The sequence below is a fragment of the Micromys minutus genome, assembly GCF_963924665.1.
Source record: "Micromys minutus genome assembly, chromosome: X".
Classification (NCBI taxonomy): Eukaryota; Metazoa; Chordata; class Mammalia; order Rodentia; family Muridae; genus Micromys; species Micromys minutus.
The window spans coordinates 31656122-31684102 of record NC_137970.1 but is presented as its reverse complement, the minus strand read 5'-3'; the positions used below and the strand labels follow the sequence as shown (position 1 = coordinate 31684102).

The following is a 27981-nucleotide window of genomic DNA, read 5'->3' as shown; positions in this document are numbered from 1 at the left end:
CTCTGGAAATAAGTCTGGCATTTCCTCAGAAAATTGGGCATAGTAGTACCTGAGGACCCAACTATACCACTCCTGGGCATACACCCAATTATAATTCTAATATATAACAAGAACACATGCTCCACCATGTTAATAGAAGCCTTATTTATAATAGCCAAAAGCTGGAAAGAATCCAGATGTCCTTCAACAGAGGAATGGATACAGAAATCGTAATACATTTACACTGTGGAGTACTACTCAGCTATTAGAAACAATGACGTCATGAAATCCCTAGGAAAATGGATGGAACTAGAGACTATCATCCTGAATGAAGTAACCCAGTCACAAAAGAACACCTGTGGTATGAACTCACTGATAAGCAGATACTAGGCCCAGCAAACTCCGAATATTCATGAAACAATTCACAGACCTTATGAAGCTCAAAAAGAAGGAAGGCCAGAATGTGGATGCCTCAGTCCTTCTTATAAAGGGGAACAAAACACTCATGGGAGGAAATACAAAGTCAAATAGAGAATCAGGGTTGAAGAAAAGATCATTCAGAAGCCACCTTACCTGGAGATCCACTCCATATGCAACCAACAAACCCATACACTATTGCTGATGCCAAGAAGCACTTACTGGCAGGAGTCTGATATGGATGCCTCTTTAGGGGCTCTGCCAGAGTTATATAGATACAGTTGAGGGTGTTTGCATCTAACCATTGGATTGAATATGGGGACCTCAATGAAGGTGCTAGAGAAAGGACTGAAGGAGCTGAATGAATTTGCAACCACATGGGAATAAGAACATCATCAACCAACTAAACCCTCCAGAACTCCCAGAGATTAAAACACCAACCACTGAGCACACATGGAGAGACCCATGGCTCCAATTGCATATGTAGCAGAGGATAGTATTCTCTGGCATCAATGGGAGAAGGGGCCTTTGGTCCAGTGAGGGTGTGTTTTCCCAGTGTAGGGGAATGCCAAGGCACTGAGGAATGCTGGGAGCAGGAGAAAGTCTTCCCTAGGGAAGAGCAGAGCAACTGGCTATCCAATGATCAACCTTGAAGGCATATATAGAAGTGACCATGTTATATTTAGGAATACACATACGGGTGGGGGGGACATAGATAGAGACAGAGAGACAGAGAGGGAGAGACAGGCAGAGAGAGAGGGAGGGAAGGAGACGGGAGAGGAAAGGAGAGAGAGGGGGGAGGGAAGGAGGGAGATGGGGGGAGGGAGGGAGGGAGGGAGGGAGGGAGGAGAGAGAAAGAGCGCCTTATTACTTCTGTCATTCATGTTTTTCATGTTTACCTTGATTACTGCAATACCTCCTTATCATTCTAGCTACTTCTGTTTTTAGTTTCTCCAAATTTTTAATAGAAGAGCCAGTGGAGCCTATTAAAATGTTCGGCATCTTATAATTCCTACATATGAAAAACTCCAGTGGTTTCTCATTGTGAATATACATTCATGTCCTTTCATAATCTTGAAGGCCTTACACAGTCTGGTCCCTTATGACATTTACCATTTCCTGCCATTCTTGTTTACATTATTCCAGCCCCAGTGGCTGATTCCAGATCAGGCTAAATTGCAGGTCTATGTCAGTCTTTACTCTTGCCACTACCTCAATGTTCCTTTTCCCAGACATTATCACTGCTTACCCTAGACCTCCTTTAAGCCATCACATAGATCGGTTAAGAGCACTGGTTGCTCTTCCAGAGGTCCTGAGTTCAAATCCCAGCAATCATATGGTGGCTCACAACTATCTGTAATGGGATCTGATGCCCTCTTCTGGTGTGTCTGAAGACAGCTACAGTGTGCTCACATACATAAAATAAATGAATCTTCAAAATAAAATAAACCTCAGCATTCTTTACATAAAATTGTTAATCCTCATGTAGTCAACACTGTTTTTTCTTCTTTATATTTAACATTGAATATGCTTATATTTCTTGCTTATTCCATAGACTCACTTCCAAATATGAACTTTAATAAAAAGAAATATTCTGTTTTATAAACTGTTTTGTCCTCTGCCTATTAACATTATGGACCTAATACAGAGAAACTTAATTCCTGGCTGTGAGTGAATAACTACTGAACAAATATTAGCAAAGAGCCCATAATACAACCTTAACTAGTTAACCATTTTAACCTAAAAATTGTTTGGTGGTGGGTACACAACATACCAGTTCTCTTGTGTCCAGTAATCTATGTGTGCAACATATCCTTGAAATGTATGTTCTTTAGTAGACCATTCCTCTGGAAAGGTACATCTTCTTTAGCATTAGTTGCACTGAGAATGCCTTAGTGACTTTAACAGTTTAGACTCAAGATGTGGCTGACTAAAGTACATTAAATCTGTGTCAAAAGTTGTTTATGCAAATAATTATATGATGAATTATGAATAGATATGAAGAAATTGTAATTCTATCCAAAAAATATAATGTGCTAAAATAAAAAGCCATTATGAAAGTACTGTTGATCCTCTTCTTAACCATGGTGATGCATGCAATAGGATTCTGTTTGGCTATAAAAGATCCCTTTTCAGAATTTGCCTGAAAAGACCATTTGTTTTACATTTGCTCACAGATGTTCTCTTCAAACTCCATTCTCCTGTCCTTTGGATGAAGGAGTAGGGGGTGGTAATTTGGGTCATTCTTATCCTGAAGATTTCAGAAGCACTTATTTTAATTGTAGAAGAAAATGACAGTTTCTGTATTGCATTTTGAAAGCTCTGCTACTATAAAATTCTTCTCAAGTTGCAAATTACTGCACTTATGGAAAAATTTGCAATCAAAATACTCTCTTGTTGCAATATAGAAACTTTCTTTCACTGTAATTTTCCACAAAGTTCCAAGATTTCTTCAGTGACTAGTCAAGCCAATATCATCCTTGGTCTAGATTAAAGAAGGTGCTTAGCAATTTGAAGTACTCGGGAGAAATGGCAGTTACTTCTACTATTCAAATTTTCAAATAAACAAATAAAATTATTTGAAGTCTTAAATATTTTAGAAAGTAAAGCAGTTTTTTCTCACTAATTGTTATATTTTGGCAGTAAAAGAGTAATGATATGAGTAAGGGGAGTACGAGCTAATAGCACTAAGCATTAGCAAAAATCCTTAAGAAATTGCACAGAACTTAACTGGTCTGTTGCTGGTGGTGAGAATGGAGTTGAAATACAAGGAGTAAAATATTTGGCACTGAATTACCACTAGATGTTTCAGTTCAGGGTAAAGTAGCTCTTGGTTGTCCATGAATCTAACTGGAGTTTTTACTAAAGAAAGATGCACTTATTTTGACTCAAAATTTGTGCTTGGAAAACACTATGAGGAGTCAGATAAGAATAACATGACAATTGAGATAAGTCTACATACCCTTTAAAGTACTTAGATTAGGCAAAGTAAATGACTCAGAAGAAGAATGACCTGCTTCCTAGCTTACATAGAAAGAATGTGACTGAATCTTATGCAATATCGTATAATATGTAAATTTTCTTTTTATGTATTACAGTTGTAAGGCAGGGAGAAGGTCTGATTAATGCATACTGACAAGAATTATCCCCCTTGGAAAATCAAAATTATCCTTCTGTGATCATAATAATCATTTACTGAAGGATTATTTAGTGGTAGGTACGGTATTAAAAACTTTCTGTAGGTTATCAATTTTCATTCTTATTAAACCTAAACAAACAAAAAAAAAACAACAAAAACAATAGTAAAGAGGCTATCGTTGACCATGTAGTAAGGAAGAGAAAATGGAGACATAGAATGCATAGACTACTTCTTCCGGATCAAAAGAATAATTGCAGAGTCAGATTCAATTTGATGTCTGTCAACTCTGTGCTCTTAACTACCACATACTACTGCCTCAAAAGTAAGCATTTTATTTAAAGGAGAAGAAAATTGCCACAAATGTCAGAAAAAGACATCAGGCATTCATCGTGATTGCATTCTGACACAAGATACAAGTTCACTGTTACATGAAAAGAAAGGGGCTTAGTAAACAGAAAGGGGAATTACTCCATGAGGTGGAGATAATTTGAATCAGTAACACCTATGAACAAATCTATGCTTTATCAATTTATTTAAGAAAGTTACATTGCTTATTGGTCAGAAAGGATAATTTCCACTCATATCATAACACAAAGGGTCATAATATTAACATCTCAGTTTTGTAAATGAGACAGACAGAATTTAAAGTGTGAAAGGTCATAAAGCTCAGCCAAAGAAGACAGGTATGAGACTGTAGCCACACTTGATCTCAAACCTATAAATAGTATTAAATGAAATCTGCAGTTTAAAAACTTCACGCCAATAACTCGTGTGAGTAAACCATAGATCCTAACAAGATTCTGCATCTGTACTAGTTCGTTATGTTGGAGAAATCTCTTGGAGTTTATTCACCCTTATGCAATTTTTCTCACTAGTGCCAATCCTTATTTTCAAAATAATCAATAACATTACTTGGTTCAGTATCTTATCATGTATTTTTTTTTTTTTTTTTTTTTTTTTTTTTTTTGCCTACTGTAGTAGTGTTTATTAAGGCAGAAACCATTTGCTTTGGTCACTAATGAATCCTCAGGTTCTCACACAGTACCACTTGCAAACATGAATCAAATAGTTACTGAGCATTTGACTGTGTAGGGAACTAAGTCACAACACCTCACAGGTGTCAGTACATCCTGGCAACGTATCTTCAAATCATATCCCGAGCTCAGTTCTGCTCCCAACTTTGACTTTAACATGCAGGCTTAAGCTACTGTCATCTTTCACTTAAACCGACCCTATTCTACCTTATTTTCCTACTTCAATGTTTGTTCCTGGTTCCTTCAATGTAACTTCAATATGCCTGCTGATGTGACACACTTAGAATGTTTATTTTTCGTTTGTAATGTAATACACAGCTCCAATACTATAGAAAGAATCAGGACATTTGACTTCTAATTCTCCATATTGTAGTCGATATTTGTGTTTTATGACTACTGTTACACCCTTAAACTCTTCTGACTTCTATTTTCTTTAGACCAGAAATTTGAATCAGTCTCTTGGAATATTTCATAGATTATTAACTTTATTTGAATGTCATTTATAAAGGAATGTTAATAGCAGCTAATTAGTCTCCATATAAATTTAATTAATGATTATTTAGGATTTGTATACACCTGTTTTAATACCCAATGCTAGATGGTTATTTCTTTCTTTTTTTTTTTTTTTGACACAATAATGCATTTATTCAGTGTGACTTCTCTGGACCAGGGTTGAAGATATAAATTAACTAATTATCCTTTGGGTCCTAACAGGTATAGATAGCAGGTATGGTATATGCACAAATAACTAATCTGACCAATCTGTGCGAATTTTTCCCATCTGTAAATACTTTCTCGATTCTCTGCTCCTTGCTTATTCAACAAAGATGTTCATTTGGGGGAATTACTCTTTCTCAGATTGATAGTTATGGAGAAATTCAAAATCCATTGGGTGCACTGTTTGAAGACATGTTAGCTAAAAGGAGATACATAAATGCTCTTTGGGGGCTGGAGAGACAGCTCAGGAGTTCAGAGCACTGACTGCCCTTCCAATGGTTCTGAGTTCTATTCCCAGCAACCACAGGGTGGCTCACAACCATCTGTAATGAGGTCAGATGCCCTCTTCTGGTGTGTCTGAAGACAGTGACAGTGCACTCACATAAGATAAATAAATCTTAAAAAAAGAAATGAAAAAATTAATGCTCTTTAGAATATCACTATTCCTACCAGATACATACATAGGTCAGTGACGACAGGACTGGGGCTCAGTTTAAGGTACAACTGGGTACTGCAGCTGGTGGACTATGGGGTGATGTCACTGATGGCTACTGGTAGTTGCAAAAAGCTGGAGGACCAGGAAGGAGGCTGACCCAAAAACATTGGAGTGGATACAGAAAGTACAACAGGAGCTAGCGTGTCCTCTGGTGCTCCACAAGCATCGCTCTTTGACTTTGATCCTCTGGCTTTCACACTTAAAGCTCCTTCCCCGAAGTTCACCAACACTCCAGAGCTCTCTGTAAACATCTGACATCTCCAGCCTTAAAGTGACTTCTGATTCAGTCTTGGGTTCCTGACAAGCTCCATGTCATCAGGAGTCAACATCCTCATAGCTGCTAAATGCGTGTTTGCTAGGAAGCAGAATGTATCCCTAGATGGTTATTTCTTAAAATTAATTAATTTATTTTATAAAATATTATTACAGATCACAAAATTTATTACATAATAATATATGATGAATACATGACTTTTTCTTTTTCTAATAAGGACTGAATTTCATAAAGTCATTGTTTCTGATAGCTGAGTAGTAATCCTTTGTGTAAATGTACCACAGTTTCTCTATCCATTCCTCTGTTGAAGGACACCTGCGTTCTTTCCAGCTTCTGGCTGCTAGATGGTTTTTATAAAAACAGTTTAAACTCCACTATATATGGAGATAAACTAATACAGCCATACTAGGTACCTATTTTGTAAGGTTTTTTTGATCTGGAGTTTTTTTTCATAATACATGGGACTTTCATCAGGATAAGACCCTATCTTGGCCTGTAAAGTAAACCTTAATTTTAAAAGGAAAGAAATGATACGAAGTATACACTGTTAATCTTAAAAAAGAAACAGGAACCAGTAACAAAAAGGAAATAAGTAAATATCCAACTACTGGGCAAGTAAACAGCATACTTCTGAATAAACCTTAGATAAAAAGGGAGTCTCAGAAAAATTAAACTGAATGGAAATAAAACCAGCATATGCTTAGAGGAAAAATTACAGCAATACATTCTTCTGTCAGGTTAGAGTGTTGGTACACACCTTTAGTCCTACTACTTGGTTTATTTTCAGTCTTCTATTTTGTGATCTCAATTATAAAACAAAAGGTAACATGGAAAAAATTTTCAATGCATTCTATCAAATCTTTAAAAAATCAAATACTGACAAAAATTTATTCATATAGTTTTATGCCAAAATGCTTTTAAAATCTGTACATTTATCTCTTTTTTAAAAAACAAATAAGGTTTAACTAAAAAATAAACAATTACAGCCCAAATATTTTTTTCTTTCCCTCCTTTAAACATATATCTACACCTTAGGCAGTACATTTCAATTGCTTTTTTTCTGTGACCTCCTAAAACAAATGGGCAGATCCCTTGGGTCCTCTTAGACTTGTGTCCATTCTGACCAGTATTGTTTATTCTAATACAGTATTACTTTATAGATACTGGCGCAAGTGGATAATTCACAGCATCATTAGTAGAAAAGTATAATAAAATATGAAGTACTACATATTAGAGGATGAAGTTATTAACCTTCAACAGACTGTAATTGATAGTGAAGAACTCTAATGATAATTAATAAGGGAGAAGAACAGCAAATAAAATAATCAATGACTAAAATATTCTAATGATGTATGAATGTAACCTTTTCCCTGAAAACCATAAACTAGGACCATCTACAGGTGTGCTCTGCTACTTTCTCATGGTTGTTTGGACACTAGGTTTACTGAAAAAAATCCCACAGAATTCAAATATTTAGTAAAAATTATTCAAGGATTATTTTATAATTTTCAACTTCTGATTTTAAATTATCCAGCAGGGGACTGAAAGGAGGCTTCACAGATTAAGAACACTTATTCCTTTTGCAGAAGAGTGAGGTTCGGTTCCCAGAACCTACATTGAGTGGCTCAAAGCCACTTGTAACTTCAGTTCTAAGCCCTGTGGACCACTTACACACATGCACATAGAAATAAAGCAAATCATGTCCTGAAGGCTAACAGAAGTATGGGAACGTATCTGATCCATAAATAAATCACATTCAGCACTGTCTGTCAATTTAAAAAAAAATCATCTAGGGCAGTGGTTCACAGCCTGTGAACCATGACCCCTTCAAGGATTATGTGAAACAACCCTTTCACAAAGGACTCATATAAGATATCCTGCAAATCAGATGCACATATTATGATTCATAGCAGTAATAAAATTACAGTTATGAGGTAGGCAATGAAATAACTTTATGGTTGGGGTTACCACAACATGAGGAGCTGCATTAAAGTGTTGCAGCATTAGGAAGGTTGAGGACCACTGATATAATAGGGGAGTGATAAGCAATATGTCTAGTCATAGATGATAATGTTATATTTCACTTCTGGTCCTTTGAAACTCTCTTATTTGGTGCATATGCATGCAAAGTTGAAATTACTACTTGCCCATAAAAAATCAACGACAGGATTCTCATTTCTGGGTCAATCCCAAAGCCCTAGCACATTTTGACAGGGATAGCCCAGAGTTAGCATCACTGCTCTGAAGTAGACTACTGACAGATTGAGTTCATAGTCCTGACTGTTGAATGATGCCTTATCACTTCTACTGTGACTTGGCTTAGTAAATACTTTGTTTTAAAGTAACCCAGGCATCCATAGAAACCAGAACAAACACAAAATACCATAATATTTAAAATAAATAATTAACATGCTTGCATGCTGCTTGGAAACATGGTACAACTGAAGCCATTTTCTAGGTGAGTAAAGTCAAAATGGAGTAAAATTAGCTGCAAACAGCTGTGGGCTTGCAGATAATTTCTTTGCACTAATACTAATTGTCCTCTTATTTTAGTTACTGTGATCAGGAAACAACATAGTTAAGTAAGGTAGCTGCTAGGCTGCTTGAAACTCAATAATTTAATAATTAATGTTTATATGCTGATTATAGAAAACCATAGTTTTATCTTACCTATTAGTAAAATTCCCAAATGATGGAGGAAGGACCCGTGTGAGGGGAGGACCAGAAGGAAGGGTGTGTGATTGGGATGTAAAGTAAGTAAATAAATTAATGAAAATAAATTTAAAAAGAAAATGGCTTTATTTATCTAAAGACAGGAATTTTAGACCCAACTCTGATACTTTTTATCTCTGTAAAATGATCAGTCTCTCTTTGCACCTTTTAGTTCTGCAAACAGAAATAGTGTTAACAATACCAACATCGTAGGGTCTATTTGAAGATTCAACAATAATCCATACATTTCTGCTAAAGTTAGGCTTGTTTTGAAGAGTTGTTAAAATGCTGATGAAGAGTTGCAACACTGATGTTCAAATCTCAGTTCCTGGGACAGCAACACAGCCACAGAAACCTTGACCTACCATTTGTCCTGTCTGCAAGATGTACTGGAATAATGGTGGTATAGAACTTGTAGGAGTGGCCAGCCTACAATGGTCCAACTTAAGACCGACCCACAATTGATGACTAGCCCAATTGCCATTAGAGAGGTTCATCCAGTACCTGATAGGAGAAGCTACAAAGACCTACAGCTAAATACTTGGTGGAGCTCAGGAATCCCAAGGAAGATGGAAAAAAAAGGGTTGTAGAAGCCAGAGGGGTCAAGAACACCACAGGAACATGGCTCACAGAATCAACAAAGCAGGGAACATAGGGTCTTACTGAAGTGGCAATCATGGAGCATGTGTGGATCTAAAGTTGGTCCTCTGCATATATGTTATGCTTGTGTAGCTTGGTGTTCTTATGGGACTCCTAATAGTAGGAATAAGGGTGTTAAAGGGACTCTACCTCCTACTGGGTTGCTTTGTCCAGCCTTCATGAGGGTATGGGCATAGCTGTATTATAACTTGTTATGCTGTGATGGTTGATATTCCTGGGAGGCCTTCTCGTTTCTGAAGGGAAGTGGAGGAAGAGTGGATCTAGGGGAGAGAGGAGGTAAGAGATGCTGGGAGGACAGGAGGAAAGGGAAACTGGTTGCGATGTAATATATGAGAGAAGAATTAAGAAATTCAGTTCCATCTTGTAACTACTTTTAGATATTTGTGCCCTGGCTTCCAAAACTGTAAAATGAGTTTAGTACTAGTATCTTTTTCATAGGTTACTGGGGATGAACCATTAATACTTGAAAAGTGATTTGTAATGTGGCCTTTTCAGTCTAATTGCTTATTAGAAAGAAAAAAGAAAAAATATTTTTAATAACTATACACTGACCTTTTAGTTTTATAAATATATCAGAAATATATCAGAATGGTTAAATCTACTTATTAGGAATAATATAACGCTAAATGTTCACACTTACGTCTTAAAAGTTAAGATGACTTACAGATATGTTGGGGTGTTAGGAAAGGAATTAACAGAGCTTTTGACGCCTACTCAAAATCTGTTTAAAAAACTATTTAAATTACATTATGAAACTATACCAGCATTATGCATGGATACATAATCAGATTTCACCCATTCTGGTATATATACATACAGAGTCCAATTAATTAATTGCAGTTATAATAAGGCAGCATATTGTTATTCGCATATTATACTACACAAAAGTTTATACTCTTATCTTCAAAGGTACTCTAGCAGGTTTATGATCTACTTCACTAAGTAATGCCCTTTGGAAAGGTGGCAACAATTTCTTCTCCCCTAAGATTGAAAGATGAGATTGAGGGCAGTCCAATTATTCTTTATCTTCATAAAGGTTTCTTAATACATTTAGATTTCATACATATATACACCACTGTCTACCTTTCTTTGTGTGCTGTTAAGGTCAGCTAACAATGTCTGCAGTTTCAGACACAGAATTAACCTAATTTACTTACAAGTGAAAATAATGTTATGATTAGAAAAAATGTTTAGCTGATGAGGTAGGCACAGTGGGATGTCTGTAATTAGATAACCAAGCAAGGAAGAAGTAAGGACTGGATGGAACTGAAGTTCTGTATTACACTATAAAAGGCATGACATGAGAAAAATTCATCTTGCCACCATTCCTGGGACTGTCATATTAAGATATGCAGAAAAGTTCTCTTTCAAAGTCAAAAATACTGAGAAAGACACTAACATTGCAGTTCACAGTCACTTACTTATTTGTGGAGTTACTCACTGCAACTTATTATGTTACTATAAAATTCTGATGGAACCCTGCTAGCAGATTAACACATTTTCTCTAAATCAGAAGGCAAATATCATTAGACTCCATAGAATTAGTGCTAAAGCAGAGACAGTGTTCTATGAAACTCAATATTTAATCTTCCCCTTACGTCCTATTGTATCAAAACATCCATGTTTTGCAAAAAGCATGAAAATTAAGATGATCATTTTATCTTGAAAGTGATTAAGTTACATATTGATACTGACCTTGTGTTTTGAAGAAACTATAACATGAATATTTCTTTCATTTTAAAATGAGCCTCTAGAAATGAAGTTACTCAACCAGACTTCAACAAATAAATGCTCTTTGGAAAAGTGACAACCATTTGTAAAACTAGGTAATACACAATAGTCTTAGTGTTTTAATTGCTTTTTTATTGCCTTCCTTTCATCAATACTTCAAAAAGTCTCAAATTCATTCTCTATTTTCTTTTCCTAGTGTCTATAAGCCTTTACATGTAGAACATAATGATCACACTGTGTATATGAGTATGTGTTTGCATGATCACCACTCTTCCAATGGTAAATCCAAGCTTCCCACCAGCTAAATCTACTTGGAATCAATGTAGCCTCTTATCCTCCCTCCAGCTTCATCTCTAACTACCAATTCTGCTCTTGAATAGGCTGGCTTTCATCTTGAGAACTTTGCATAGGCTGCTATTTATAATTGGAACCGCACTGTATAGGAAATTCATTGATTAGATGACTCTTCTGAATTGTGATGATAAGTGGACCCATTCATAGCTGTCAATGAACAACACTGTTTTGAAGTTTCCTTCAGATGTTGCTGGGAAGAACAATGGTTTATCAGCTACCTAATGATGGGACATTCTAGCCTCTTTTAGAGGAAGAGACATGGGAATATGGACCTGGGGAAAAAGTAAGATAGGCACTGAAGCTAAGGAAACTCTAATCAACATAATGAAAATACATTTTTAATCTAGTTTTATGAGAACAGAAATGATAATTTAAGGTATTAACTCCGAGAAACATGTCAAATATAAAGTTCTTACTCTTTTACATCTGTATGCTTAGATGGTATACCTTATGACACTGTGGCAGATTTGGTATTTTGAGCATTAAGTTCTATTCCTCCACATACTAACTAAAGATCATGTAATCTTTTTCATGGATGTGCATGTTCATGTATGTGCACTTGTGTGTGAGCATATGCATTTACATGTGTGTACATCTATGGAAGCCAGAGGTCCACTTTTGTTGTCCATTATTATTCTCCACCTTATTTTTCACTGAAATTTCAGTTTGTTTGGCTAGACTAGCTGTCTAGCAAGCTCAAGACGTCTTCCTGTGTCCACACCTCCTCTTTAGCTGGGCGTATAGGTATATATCACCATGCTTGACCTCTTATGTGGGTTCTAGGGATCTGAATTCTGTCCCATGACTATATAATTACTTTAGTGACTGAGCCACTTCTCCAGTTTCATGTAGTCTGTTTTTCATGGTTCTTACATGGAAGCTACACTTCTTTTGTTAAAAACAAACTCTGTTTAGCCAAAGTAGGATAAAACATGTTGATGATGTAAGAAAATGTTATGACTAATATGATTTTTAGCTTCCACATGGCTAGTGTTCTGGTTCTTCACAATCCATCTGCCATGGATTTAATGGCTCTGCCTTTGACCTCGCAAGTAATATGCTTTCATAAGAAAGCTACTGTGTGCCATTGTGATCATACATTTTCAGCTCAAAATTCATCAATATACTCTTGATTGCTGTAGGAGTTTCACAACTCCTGTGATGATTAGCATTTGATTTTTCATGAAGGTATGACAACTTATTTTGTCACTCTTTGCTCAGATGCTGCCCATGATGAAGGTTTTTCTTATTTTCCCTGAAGTGTAAGGCTACTTTTTGCATCCTCCAATGTATAACTTACAGTGAAAATCTCAGCATATTTCCCCATATAATGCAGTGCTTTTGTGTATCAATTTGTGTGTGTGCGCGCGTGTGTGTGTGTGCATGTGTGTGTGCATGTATCCATGTGAAAGCAAAAGGTTGAATTTGGCTATTTTCTTACTCTCCATCCATCTTAGTTTAAAACATTCATTCATTCATTTAATGTGCATAGTGTTTTGTAGGTACTTATGTTTATGTGCCATGTATGTGCCTGGTGCCTGCAGAGGCAAGAAGAGAGTATTGAAACCCCTAAAACTGCAGTTGCAGAAGGCTGTCAGCCTCCATGTGGGTACTAGGAAGTTATGACTCATTCCCAGGAAGAGCAGCCAGTGCTGTTAGACATGGAACTCTTTTTAGCCCCTCACCTTACTTTTGCGAGGTCACCCAGTAAATGTGGAAGAACTAATTTATTTGGGTTAGCAAACTGGTGAGTTCTGAGTATTCTCTAGTGTCTTCTTTCCCAGCACTAAGAATATAGGCAAGCAAGCCTAAACTTTTCTTTCCTTTTTAACTTTTCTAACAGGTTTATATAACTTCTCAATCCACAAACCCTTTACACAATAAGATTATATCCAATGGACAAAGATACAAACTGCCCTTCTATCAGAGATGAAAAGACCTATAGAATCCCTTAAGAATGTTCATATCTACTCAATGCCAATTAAGTCCACCTGGAGCTAGATCACCCTACTTGAGTTAACCTTTTCTTATGTGCTGAGAATGTAAACTTGGTCCTCACACTTGTGCAGGAAACATGTTTCCAGTTGGATCATGTTTCCAGCCTGATGCGATGCTGTCTTCCCAGTTTCACTATTGGATAATGCTTTTAAGGAAGAGTCATGAAATACTAAAATTCTATTTCTAATGTTGATTCCTAAAGCTGCCCAAGCACTGTGTATTAACATAGGAATGAGTAATTAACTAATTACTCTTTTGTCAATATTGTGCTTATTAATTATTTTAATAAGATAGAGGTTCCTATGAAATATCAATATTTCGATCATATAAGCTATAAAACAAATCAATCTTTAATAAGTTTCTTTCAGTTTCTAATTTCTAATGCTAGAATCTTTTATAAAAAAATCTGGATTTTATGAACTATAGTAATTTGCTTTCCAAGAAAGTAAATGACTTTAAAGACTTTTTGAGTTTACTTACGTGGTACAGTGTGGTTTCTGGCACTGGTGTGCCCATGATGTCTTGTCTCAATGCATCCATTTGCAAACTAGGCAGCAATGAGTAGTGAGTTGGGCTATTACTCTTATCACCCTTCTTTTTTGACTTCTTCCCTGTGTCTTTTTTGCTGTTTCTCTGAAACATGTATTCTTCTTGAGCAATTTTTTCATTGCTCATATATCGAAGTAGAGAGTTTTCTACATAAAAAGAGAAATATACTGATATAAATATGCAAATATTTGGAATGTACCATTCTTTCCAAATTGCACTGTAAGATTTAATTTCAGTCCTTAACTTACAAAATATGTAGTAACAGTACAGTAGAACTTAATTATTTGGAACAACACAATAAGACATATTTTTGGATTATTTCCTCTAGTTTTCACTCTGAAGATTTAACATCAAAATCACCTGCAGAATTTCAATTTGAGTGGATGGACCTTACAGTTTGTAGCAAGTTTCCCAGGAATATTCTCCTAAGCCTTGATAACAAAGAATAGCCTCCAACATTTTAGGTAACATTCTTGGAAAAGTTAAAGCCCACATCATGAACTTAGTTCATTCATAGACTCATTCTTTAATTAGTAGTTAGCTCTTAGTAGTTAATATACAAAGTTTCCCCAGGATGTCAATATTATAGAAGTCCTAAAGAATAACTTAGAGATGGCATATGATAAAAATTATTTTTTCTTGATTTATTCAATAAAACTATAATAAGATTAGATACTAAAGTTGGAAATGAAATTAATAGATACATGTAAAGATAATGAATGTATTCTTGAACTTCTTAACATTTTGGAAATGTTCACACCACAAAACACATGCTAAGGAGACTAATGAAGCAGACAGTTATATTTTCTTGCCTATGTGATCTGTAGATGTTTTACAGTTCACTGGATAGAAATGATAGGTAAACGGGTCAACCATACTATAAAGGAAGTTTAGTTTATAGGAACAATTTTGGTTTGTTATCTAGCTACAATTTATGGCTCTTTCCTGAAATTAGAAGTATCAGAATCAACACCTGGGCTCACCATAGCCACAGTTGGTTAAAATCTACTAACCCATGAAGGTTTCACTTACGTTGGGTAGATACGTCAAAAGTATTTCTGTCCCTTGTAAGAGAATAACCCTGAACAGCAAACAGAACAGAGAAAATACAAAGCACCCCCCCTTCATTTCTGTATGGTTGTTAAGAGTCACTGATGCAGTTTACATTTTAAATTTGTTTTACACCTATGTGCTGCAATGCTCATTATGAGATTTCATCATACCAGGTTTCACAAAGGAATAAGCTTCATTGCTGATTAATCGGGATTGATAACAAAACTGGTTTTATTTACTGAACTGAAATGAATTCTTTTATGCAGTTTCACACTTCTGACCTTGTTTTCAAAATATTAACTTCTAATTTACAAACATATATTCATCTTTCTCTGTGTAATTATCTGCCCAGAATTGCTTAGAAGGCATTCATATACGATACCTATTACTAATGGGTCAAGAGTCAACTCTTGAACTGACTTCATTTTTTTTGTCCTGTCAGTTAATCATGGAGTAAGTTTCTGCTGAAGCCATAATAATCTATTTAAAGAACATTTATATTTGCTTATTGTTCAAATAACCCATCCTACACTGAAATTCTAGAACACTTACCTCTTCTACTATCTCTCTTCATCTTATTTGGATCTTCATAGTCCCCCACCCAATTATATTCGACTGGCATAGATATAGGTCGTAGCTTGCCTAAACACAGAGAACAAAGTTTTCATATCACATTGTTTTTCGTCCCCAGGTAGGCTTATACTTAAACTGATTTTCAGCTATAATATGCAAAACACACTCTCATATGCAACGTTATGGTTGGCATGTGTGGATGAAGTAAATGTGTGTTTTGAGCCAGAAGGTGAAACTGCCTCTGAGAACTGTCCAGAGAGTACTAGTTTAAAGTACTTACTATAGATAACAAAGAATAGCCCATGTTTGCTCTCGTTAAAGACCGAAATATAAAGGTATATAATATTTTACAAAAAAAAATCAGTTTTCAATTTTTTTCATTTTATTAATTGATTTCAGTCTTATTCCTAATATCTATGAATCTATCTCTTGCTACTCCCTTCTAAGGTGACAGATCCTTGCATTTAACTTTATTATCAGGACATTAACCTACTGTTTTATGGTAGACTATCACAAACTAACTTAATTTTTTCTAATTGATCCCATCATGCATTTGAATACTTCTATGCTGTAGCAATATGGGGATTCTGTCTGATGGCCTTAAATATAGTTGTGCATAATTTTTGATAGAATAAGCATGTCCGGTCTATAGAATCAAGTATTCTCTTCTGTGTCCAATGTCCGTCAGACCATTCTCACTAAACATCACTTTGATTTAGTGAGCAGCAGCCAAAGCAAAGACTTTAAATATAACACTCTGGTAGAGAAGTACTCAATTATTTTGTTCAACTTAAATTTCCTGAAGCACATAGTAGCTAATGAAAACCAAATAATCTAAAAGTTTTAAAAATATACAACATCTGACAAGAGGCAGTATTTTAATAAATTCTGAATTAATGAACACTGAAAATATGCAAGGCCTAGATCATAAAAGTACCTAGATCATAAAAGTTCTCAGATCATAAGCACTTGGCTACCCAAGAACCTCCTAGAGTTTGATTACTATTGGGTCATTAAGTCCTTATGCTCATGAGAATGAATGCTTTTAGCACAAAGAAACTGTGAAGTAATGCGACTAAAGAAACACAGCTGGTAAATGCCTGATATCAAGATTCAAATCCTGGCATTTAAATACCAGTTGCGAACATTTTTCATTATATTTTTATACATGCAGATAATAAACTTAGATAGTCTTTCCTTCTGTATCCCTAGAAGTCACCCTTTTAATTTCATGTCTTCTTTAATATGTTGGTCAAAATATTACAAAGTTTTGTGGGAGATTTTAATTCTACTTTTAAGGAAAATAAACCAAACTTACACCTTCTAATTATCTGCAGAGATTTAATTTATTTTGCATATTCACTAGGTTGTTTTGAAGTCTGAGAATAAACTAGGCATGATAAAATTATTAATGATATAATGTGATATTATTTAAGGACTTCTTTCCAAGGTGTGTCACTACCTTTATAAATTGTCATTTATGATTGTAACATTCCTATGTAATTTATCTCTCTGTTTCACAGAAAGAATGAGTGAGATGATATAGTTTAATATATTCTGCACACCAAGGTTGGGGTAAGCGTGTGAAGAAAAGTCTTTGGAAAATTTCTATTCTATTGCTTTATAAATAAGTCCCCCAATCTTTTGATTATATAAGCACTGTATTTTCAAAATACCCACAACTAATTCTTTTAGAGTTTAGTTTTAAATATAAATCCTACTTTAGCATGCACACCAAAACTAAAGCAGCTAACAGCTCCTTTGCAGACTACCAAGAAAATCTTTTGCAAAGTAAAATTCTAATAAATAACAATTATTCATCGACTATCAAATAAACAGTCATTTGATAACTATCAACTGGTTTAGTGGTTTTAAAAGTATACTTGTCCCAAGTAGCTGCCCAAGACAAGCAGAAACTAGTTCACAGAGAGCATGGAAATACAAAGCTATTTATTGTATTTTGGTAATATCTATGATTTGAACAGAATTAAGTCATTGATATAGGAACAGCATTAAATATGACCTTTTATGCTGCCTTTTCCTGAGTCATCATTTAACTGTTCATTTTTCATATAGAATTGAAGGAAAATTCCTGTGACCTATAAACATGCTCAGAAAAAAAGAATTTATTTATTTTTGGAGAAAATCAGATGTGTTGTCTGGGATTTGTAATCTTGACACAAACTTAGACATATTCAAGAAGACAAAAACTTTGTGTTTGTTTGGGTTTATTTTTCAAGACAGGGATTCTCTGTGTAGCCCTGGTTAACCTGTAACTCTCTTTGTAGACCAGACTGGCCTAGAACTCACATAGATTAACATGCTTGCCTTTGTCTATGGTGTGCTAGCACTAAAGAAAGCTGCTTATTGGATGAAGCCCCCTAATGACAACTGGGCTTCAATTGTGGGTAGGCACTAAAGGCATGCACCATCACATCCGGTGCAAGAAGAGAGAAAACCTTTACTAGCGTTTACTTCAGCTGACAGGTATAATGAGTGCCTCAGATTTCTAGTCAGTCAGTTTAAATGTCTATTCTTATAGAAATAAAAATGAATAATAGTACATAAAAGTGATCACAGAGCTAACCAGTCACAGAAACTGGGAACAAGTGTGGATCTCTCATGCAAAACAGGCAGGAGGTGAGAAGGGTCAGATTGATTTGCAAATCAAGACAGGAAATTGAAAAAAAAAAAACAACAGAACTCAGTTCAAGCTAGGTTACTACTCAAATTTCCTTGATCTCTCCCACCTGAATGGGAGAAATCTTAATCAAGAAAATGTTTCCAAAAGATTTGCCTGTAGACAAGCCTGTTGTCTTTGTTTTCTGATGACTGACTTGGAAAAGTTCAGCCCACTACCATTTCTGGGTAGGTCTCTGATGTATAAGGAAGCATGCTGTATAAGCCAATAAGCAGCTTTCTTTATTGACCTGTTCTTTGACCTGTTCCATGATCCTGCCTTGAGTTCCTGCTGTGACTTCTGTTAAAAATAGACTTTGATGGCGATAAGAAAACCGATATAAATTATTTCCTACCCAAGTTCCTGTTGGTTGTAGTGTTTAATCTTAACAACAGAAATCAGGATTATACTATTATAAAACAAAAATCTAGCACTGAAATTCTTTTACAAAGTTAAAAATTAGGTAGATCATTGACCTAGGTAAAAAATAATTTAGCTTGTCAATATTACTACTACTACTTCCTCCTCCTCTTCCCCTTCTTCTGTTCTCCTCTTCTCTTCCCTCCCTCCTTCCCCCCTCTCCCCCTCCCTCCCTCCTTCCCTCTCTTGAGGCATGAGCCACAACTGCCCAGCCTCAATGTTATTTTTAAATGTTGCGCTATGCTAAATTACTGAAGTACATTTGGCTTCATGAGATAGTAAAATTCAAGTGGTAAAAGAACTTTATAGTTTGCTATTATTGTGTTGGTGAAAGTGTTGTAAGCATTCTAGTATACTTAAATATATACTGTTATTTATTACATGTATTTTAAGCTCACATGACTTAAGAATTCAATAGAAATGTTGGTTCAAAATTTAAACATTTGATCCACCATTATATAAATGTTTATAAATTTACTAAAAATACTGTGGAAATGTACTGACTTTACATAGTGATGCATTAAATTTTTAGGTTGTAGTTAGTAGTATTTCAAGAGAAAAACTGACTGCAAAAACTGCAGTCAAGGAAAATGAGAACTGAAGCTCTTCTAAATTTCTTTTGTTATCTATTTCTTCTTAGAGCAAAATTTGTTTTTGACAGTTTAAAGCATCTGTTACCTCTAGGGTTCACTTTGAAATGTTATACAGGAGCCTTGTAATACTACTGTTCTAATGCATTGTAATCTAACTACTGGTTTTTTATTTGAGTGTTTATATTTGTTGCACATCTGGACTTTTCTGACTCGAATTATTATAATAACTGGGTTTTATTTTTATTGTATTCTAATAATTGTGAATAATTACTTTTGGGGTGTGTTTGCATATTATTTTAAAATTAATGGCAAGTAGCCTTTAAAAATTATGAATTGTATTTAAATACAAAATCCCACAAATAAGACATAATTTTCTAATAATTAAATTATAGATATCTATTTAGTACTTTGTAATGACACATCTAAGTTATTTGCTGTGTTTTGACATGAAATTAGTATTTAAAGAGATAATTTCTTCTTTAACACTAGCACACATAATTGCTTATAAATGCCATTAGTAGGTGATATTAGAATTACTAGAATTCCACTTGACAAAATTATTTGCTCCATCTGTTGTGTTTCCTCATACCATTGGTGCATATATAATGCTTTATTACACTGTATTACTGCTGTCCACTTATATGCTTCTCTACTTTCTGGCAGGAATTCTCTTACATATCTTTTTATGACTATCCTTGGCAGGTTCAGAGGTGGCATTCATAATTATTTTAAGTGCTAGACTGAAAGAATGCCAGATATTAAGCAACTCATGAATTATCAGATTGTTTGATCTGATTCCCTCTGATCTAAAAAGCCTACAAGAAGATACCTTAAAGAATCACTTTTTACACTATAAACTACCAATCCATAACCCTGTTCACTTGTCTTATGTTATAAATGTTACCATCAGAAAGCTGTTTTAGATGATCAAAGTTCTTTCCTACTCCACCAGGTCACTAGGTCTTCCACATTACTTAGTTGAAGTCTGGACAGAGCTCTTGAGTTTTCACATGTGTCTGCAGCATTGGGAATAGATTTTATTCTTTCCATAAAACGCATTCTACTGCACTTTCACCCAGGGCACTGTCCCTCTCTGGTTTTACTCTCTTCTCTCACTAAATTCACATGTACCATTAAGTGCTAAGGAAAATCACCTATTTCTTCCATGACATATTTCTTGTTCAATTCTTCTCTAAGTTCCTTGTGACATACTGATATGTTCCAATATGTTTTGATTTAGTTGTATGACTTTTCTTCCTTCTAGGAAAATTAAATATAAATGTCCTGTGGGCAAATCTACTTGTCTTCTGTGTTGTATTTTCCTTACTTGTGTTACCCCCATACACTAAAAAGAGCCATAAATGCATTGAAAGTTCTGTACTTGTAAACATCTTGTTAAAAACCCAAACTAAACAAAGAAAAGATAAACCAACTTGGGTTTTCTCTCTGCACTGCACCAAAGCTCCAAGACACTTTCGTTTTGTATTTTCATAGTTTTATTTCTCTTCCTGTGTTTCCTATCCATCCAAGTTAATGTATTACATTTACTCACCCACTTCATTTGAAACAATGTAAACAATTTTTATTTGTGTATCTCTGTGAGAGTATGCCATGTGCAATAAGACAGCATTGAATCTCCTGGAATTTGAGATACAGGTGTCAGTGAGCATTCTATATTGATGCTGGAAACAGAATTCAAGTCTCTGGAAGTGCAAAAACTGCTCTTAATGGCTTCCTTATGAAGAAAAAAAGCCAAATTTGGCTTTGAAAAACTGCTTGGGAGTAAAGTCAGAACTACAAGTCCTATTTCCGATTTATCTTCTAACAAGTTTCCATGGTTTGCAATCTGTTGAAACACTAGTGAGCTGTTTCCTTTCCAGTTTTGTCATCCCCCCTTCCCAGCGTCTACGCCAAACTCATTAGGTTTCAGTATAATAAATAGCACCTGTGTAGAAATAGCCCCTTCTTTGTTGGCAAAGGTTAAGAAAATGGCAGGGAAAGTATTCAAAAGTCTGACATACTACTTAATGCTCACAGAAAGCTTTCTCCAGAGGCTGAAAGTAACAGATGTATGCATCTGTTCTAAATATTTCAGCCAATATTTTGATGAAAATGAGTATAGTAAGGAATGCTTAAGCTATAAGTTTGTTATATAAACCCATCAAACTCCTCACATACCAGACAGAAAAATTACTTTCAGATGGTTGACTGCATCTTTAGGAAAACATCCTCGGGTTATTTAAGGTAGACAGGCACACATTCAAAGAGGAAGTAAAACTGAAGTAAATGTAAACTCAGTAAAATTTTTGAAGGAGAATGACATTTATCTGGATCTAATAAAATAACCAAGAGTGAGCAATTTAACTGTTAGCATTGCATTTGATGTTTTTGTTTTTAGGTAAAATACCTTTAGAAAAACTGGCTTGTAAGTATTTCAATGGGCTGATTGTTTTTCAAAAATAGTTTATAATAATACATATAAACAACAAAAAGCCAAGGCAAGCTGAATTTGTTACTAGCTTTATACTTTAATGTTTTCCTACTGAGATACCAAAAACAACTGAAATATCTTTTCTATAACTAGGTTACAACTTGTTCATGTTTACTCTTGCTTTATAAACTGATCTACACTTGAATTGAGGAGTTATATAAGTACAGAACACAGGGTTAACATCACATGGTCACTTTACTGTTTGAGCACAAGGTTAACTTTTGGAATCCAATTACTTTTTTTATAAAGGTAATTCCACCTTATTTCCAAGAGAAGGAAGTATATATAATGTACTAGTATTATAATATATTCTATATATTATTATATATTATTGAATTTGCCATATAGTTCCATTAATGTGAGTGAAGTCAGTATTTCTTATCTTAAACTTTGCTGCTGTTCAGTGACAATTACACAAGAGTCATAGAAAAAATGAGGAAGGATTAGGATACATAGAAGAATTCTGGGCCCTCCTTTCAATACTATGGAGGGGCATAAAACAAAATTTGAGAAAGTACATTGGCCTCTTGCTACACTCAGCTTAATATAGACCTGGAGAAGGCAGATGCCATGGGCATGCAACATTATTTGTTTAACTGCACATATCATTTATTTAAAGGCTGTAAGTTAATTGCAAATTAAAGCAATTAAAACATCTTAGTTGAACAATATATTGAAATGCCCACTAGTATCCAGAAGGCAGTTACATTTCCTCATGAAAACTAAAATGATTATTAATTTAAGATTCACATTTAAATACTAATGGCATCCTATAACAACTTTATAACTTCTTTGTTATATTCATCTTTTTGGAATCATACTCTTGAAGTTAGTGAAAAGTTTACTTGAAAACCTGACAAACTTTCTGACAACGTCTTAGGGTTTTGCAGATACTTGCTCAGAACTTAACAGTCTCCTATTCTTATCCTGGTGCTTTTCTCCAATGCACACATCAAAATGTTTCAGTGACAGATAAAACTGAAAATCACACATGAGAAAAATGTGAGTTTGTTTCTCCAAAACAATTCGCTAACATGTGTGATTGCTGTAGCTTTTGTTTTAAATGTCTTTACAGTGACTCTACAACTCTTACAAATATTCTGAATGTTAGATGAAGAATTAATGAAGAATTACAGCATAAATTGTGAATGAAGTTCTGTTTGAAGTCCTTTGTCTTAGGACAATTGAGAGTACATTGGCATTACAGGGTGTGTTACCCATAAAACAATGACAGGTTATCACATTGTCACTTTTAATTTGTCATGAATTGTTTTAATTATTTGCACTAATGTATGTAAGAGTCATTGACATGGTCAGAATATGATTTCTAGCCACTTGCTCTTGAAAAATATTGAACACAACCCTTGATATTTTTCTTTCCTAGGATTTCTTTTCTTCTATCATTTCTAACATAAACCATTTTGCAATGAAGTCAGTAACTCAGCAAGTATATATTATAGAATGCAGTACACTGATCTTTCTACTTGGTTTTTATTACTTTGATTTGGAATTTTATCACAAATCAAATTTATCCTATAAATAGACTCCATCTGGCTTTTCTTAATTTTTCTTTTATTAATTAAAAATTAATGACATCTAACAATTCAACTGGGAAATATAGCAAATTTACTGTTTGAATTTTTATTTTTTGTCTTTTAATATTTTTACTATTTATTTATTTATTTATTTATTTATTTATTTATTTATTTATTTATTTGCTCTCAGGACTGTTTGGATCTTAAAATGCAAAGGAATTTCAATCATTGATACCAAAGATTTGAGGTATTTCAGCCAAATTGTAAGTTTTTCAGTATTTCCCAAGTGTGTTCTATATGGTGTTTGTTAAAATGAAAATTAATACATATTTCGTGACCTCCAAACCAAAGATTATATGTACAAATATACTGCAGAAACATTGGATATAGTCCAAATGTAACAAACATTTAATGCTGTTTGCATTTATCTACCAGGAGTATAAAATACGTAGATACCCCAGTCTTATAAATACCACGCAACTTTCAAAACCAGAGATCTGAAGAAAATGAGACAATATTAGATTACTTAATCCACATTATGATTTGAAAGCTACCACTAATAGCTCTATTTATCTGTTAGCAAATGCTACTTGCTACACTTTCTATTTTTAAATTTTTATTGGATATTCTTTGCATTTTTAATAAGAGAGGATGCATTCTAATTTCATTAGGGAAATAAAGAGAACAGTCTCTGTATTATATAAGTTCTCTACTTGATTGTCCCAGTATCTGTTTCTGTAAATAAGTTTTCAGAATAGTCAGGGTTTCTCAACAATAGCATTCGGTATATTCTTTATATTTGTACACTTTCGGGGCATTGCAAAATGCAGAGTAGCAATCTTATCTTCTACCTGACCCACTGGGTACCACTGAGACCCTTCATCCTTTATCATGCCATAATTGCAATCTCATAAAAATATTCAAGAAATTGCCAAATGTCCTCTAATGGGGAGGAGTGTCATCAGATGAGAATTTTTAAGTAACTTTCTATTCTTGGCTTTTCCATTCTGTATGTACTAGAGAGCACTATTTCAACTGTGCATCATACAATTCTATTGAATAAGTCATATGGGAAGGTTTTTTCTTTTTTGATAAATGAACTAAATAATCAATTTGACATAGCCATCTTTACATCTTCTCTATATACTAACATTCCATAGCCTTATCAAAAGTTTCCGTTCCTTTACTGTTTTCTCTAATAAAAGTTTCCTTGACTTGGTTCAGCATAAACCTTTCTTCCAAGGGTTCATTCCTTTAGCAGTTTACAACACTTTTATTTTTAACAATATTTTATCCTTTATTTTTGTAGCAACTCATCCAAAACTTTAAGAAGGTATGAATGTCGAGACATATTTGAATTCCTTAATTGACCCAGAATACAACTTGATGCTTTCTACGATGGAAATTAAGACATAGATAAACATATTTTAAACATAGATAAACATAGATTTACCATATTATTAACAGTTTGCATGTTCTTTCTTTTTATTTAACAATGTTACACCAAAATTAAGTAAATGCTATGCTTATATTTCTTTTAATTGTTATACTTAAATAGGTGGTTATTGCTTTAGTAGAAAGACCAAGCATGAATATCTAATTCTACCCTTTTAATCCTTTACTAGGATTAAGTCCTGTGAAAGGAAGGGAATTAAATGCTAATATGATTTATAAGTAGTTGAAATTCTTTGTCACATTTGATTTATGAGTAGTAACCATGTACTATGCCATTACAGAACCATTTCTTAAGAACGGCCTATGAGGTGAACATTGTGCTAAGTGATTGACATATGTAAATCCTTGTTTAGTCTTTATGGATATAGTAGTAGCAGTGTTGTCACTCCATCTTTTTCCAGATAAAACCCTTAGTGGTATAGTCTCACTTGAGCTCAAGTATTAAAGGCCAAGGGAGTGGTTAGGCGGGTGGAAGGACTATAGGAGCAGAAGGGGTCTGCAACCCCATAGGAAGAACAACACTATCAACCAACCAGACCCCCCAGAGATTCCAGGGACTAAACCACCAACCAAAGAGTACACATGGAGGGACCCATGGCTCCAGCTGCATATGTAGCAGAGGATGGCATTGTCTGACATCAATGGGAGAAGAGGCCTTTGGTCCTGTGAAGGTTCGGTGCCACCCCCCCCCCCGTGTAGGGAAACGCCAGGGTGGGGAGGCAAGAGGGAATGGGTGGGTAGATGGGAGAATACCCTCAAAGAAGCATGGGGATGGGGCTGGGATAGGGGGTTTCAAGAAGGGAAACTGAGAAAGGGGATAACATTTGAAATATATATTAAAAATATTCAAGAAAAAAAAGAAGCCAAGCTATGGCACCAAATTAAAGTTCATCTGTCCTGAAAAACTAATGCTTTTCTATCCTACCAACAAAATTGTACAAATTGAGAAAGAGGGCATTCCCCAGATGATTATTCTAATTTTTATATTAGGAATAGAGTTTTCTATTTTTATGTCAAAATATTGCTGAACTGCTTTTTCATTTGTTACACAGTGCCTTATCTCCATTAGCTTGATGCTAAAAATTATTGTGAAGCTAACCAACATAGTTATTTATAAATTGTTTTCAAAAGTACAAATGAATAATAATTCATGTGAGCATAGTTTATATTTTATATTCATTAAATTATATCATTATTTCTTTTGGAATAGTACTTCTTATTTCAATATAGATATATCCTGTGGATGGTACCCTATTTTCTTTTCTCTCTAGGATAGCTAATAAATTAAACCTGAATTTTACCTGCTAAAAGTTACTTATAATAAAAAGTGACAATAAAGAGAGCAGGCATTTGCTCAGAAATGAAAGATGAGTAAATATATTCTGTGATTTAGACCTTTGTGAAATGTTTGAAAAATACTATTAATTATAATTTCACTTCCTCAAAGAGAATACATTTTAAGACAAAATTAAAGGCAATTAAATGATAACAAACTTGGAAACATACAAATACAATTTTTATTTCACAGTAGCAGAACTTTGCCTTTCATCGTGGCATAATAGGTCATTAAAACCATTTACTATTTAGGTGAATAAAGGGGAGAAGTTATTTGATTTTCTTTAATCAGTCAGAATCAAATGTCTAGGTATAATAGTCTAGACACACAGTTTACTCAATGCACAATATATACAAGTAATACTTAAGAGAATCATATTCCAAATACCATGTATTCATTTCTATGCTTTTCTTAAGCTACTGGGTTTTCAACCAACCAGAAAAAAGAAAAGGATTCCCATTTCCCACCTTACACAGTCCTTGATATACTTTACATTGTTTTCCCACTTTTCCTACAAAATTTTACTACTTGTACCAACAAGGGGATTCAGCCTAAATTTCAGCTAAATTTCTATGCATAAAAAATTGGCTAGAATGGTGTGCTGGAAATGAAGAGGCAAGGTGGAACATTTGCATTTGAAATCTGAGAAGATGAGACCAAATTTTAAAGAGGTGATTTAACTTCATTTTTAGTTTTTTAATGACAATAATGTAAATTAATATCTAATATACTGGGTACTGAGGCCAGTTATAGTCCATTGTCAGTAAACTACCACCAAGACTCTTACAAAGCAGAAATCATCTTCATATAATAAATGAGAAAATGAAGAAATAAAGTAGTCACTTCAGTGTCACTCTGGAGACAAGATTCATGGGTATGGCTTACGTCACAGAGAATAAACCCCAATCTAGCTTCTGTAAATACCATTTATTCCTGCAAATTATCTCAAATTAGTTTTGTTTTTATTTCTAGAAAGATGAAACAAATTTTATCCTGGTTTAAAATGATAAAACACACGCAGTTTTTCCTTACCATATAGCACGCTTAAAAAATTTTGTTAGAGTCTTATCTATGCAAATGAATGTTGATTTGTCGTGTGAGAGTAGCTACAAAATATCAGATCAACAAAGACATAAAATTAGGCCTATAAGTGCTTGCTTGAAATAAAATTTACATACCTGTATTTTTAACTCATTCATTTAAAAACAGCGAGAAGATAATGCAAGATGGGCACCTTGGCTAAGTAACTATGCTTTATATTATACAACTAGAAAAATTTTAAATTTTTCTCCCTACATCTATGCTTGATTATCATTGTCTGTGTTGACTAATGTAAATTTAACAGGATTTACAACCATCTAAGGGACAAACCTCTGGGCTAGTTAGTGAGGAATTATGTAGATTAGACTAACTCAGGTAAGAAGAACCACCTTAAATGTGGTGGCACCATTGCATGAGCTAGGATACCAGATTGAAGGAAAAGGAGAAAGTGATCTGAGCCCCAGAGTTAATCTCTACTTCCTGACTGTGGATGCAATGTGACCAGTTGCTTCAACTTCCTACTGTCATGAATTTCCCTTCATGATGGATGACACTCTCAAACTGTGACCCTCCCAAAAAATTCCTTTCTTCATCAGGTTGCTTTTGTCAGATATTTTGTTGCAGCAAGTGGAAAAGTAACTAATATGATATTATAAAATAAGCTCCCTACTTTCATATACATGTGTATGATAGTTTAGAATATAAATGCATTGAGACATACTCAACCAAAGGTACATCTGTGTG

General features: G+C 34.5%; 1 protein-coding gene across 4 annotated transcripts in view; it reads right to left on the bottom strand.

Moving 5' to 3' along the window:
* The window catches only part of CNKSR2 (connector enhancer of kinase suppressor of Ras 2), a gene marked incomplete at its 5' end in the record, with an annotated part of 252528 nt that overhangs the window by 67548 nt on the left and 156999 nt on the right, over positions 1 to 27981 (bottom strand). For 2 of the 4 annotated variants that reach the window (XM_080910443.1, XM_080910445.1), the window contains 2 exons: positions 13992 to 14206; positions 15666 to 15755. In XM_080910443.1, coding sequence (XP_080766569.1) covers positions 13992 to 14206; positions 15666 to 15755 — 305 coding nt within the window. The remainder of the gene's footprint in view (positions 1 to 13991; positions 14207 to 15665; positions 15756 to 27981) is intronic. The other 2 variants (XM_080910444.1, XM_080910446.1) reach the window with 1 other exon arrangement.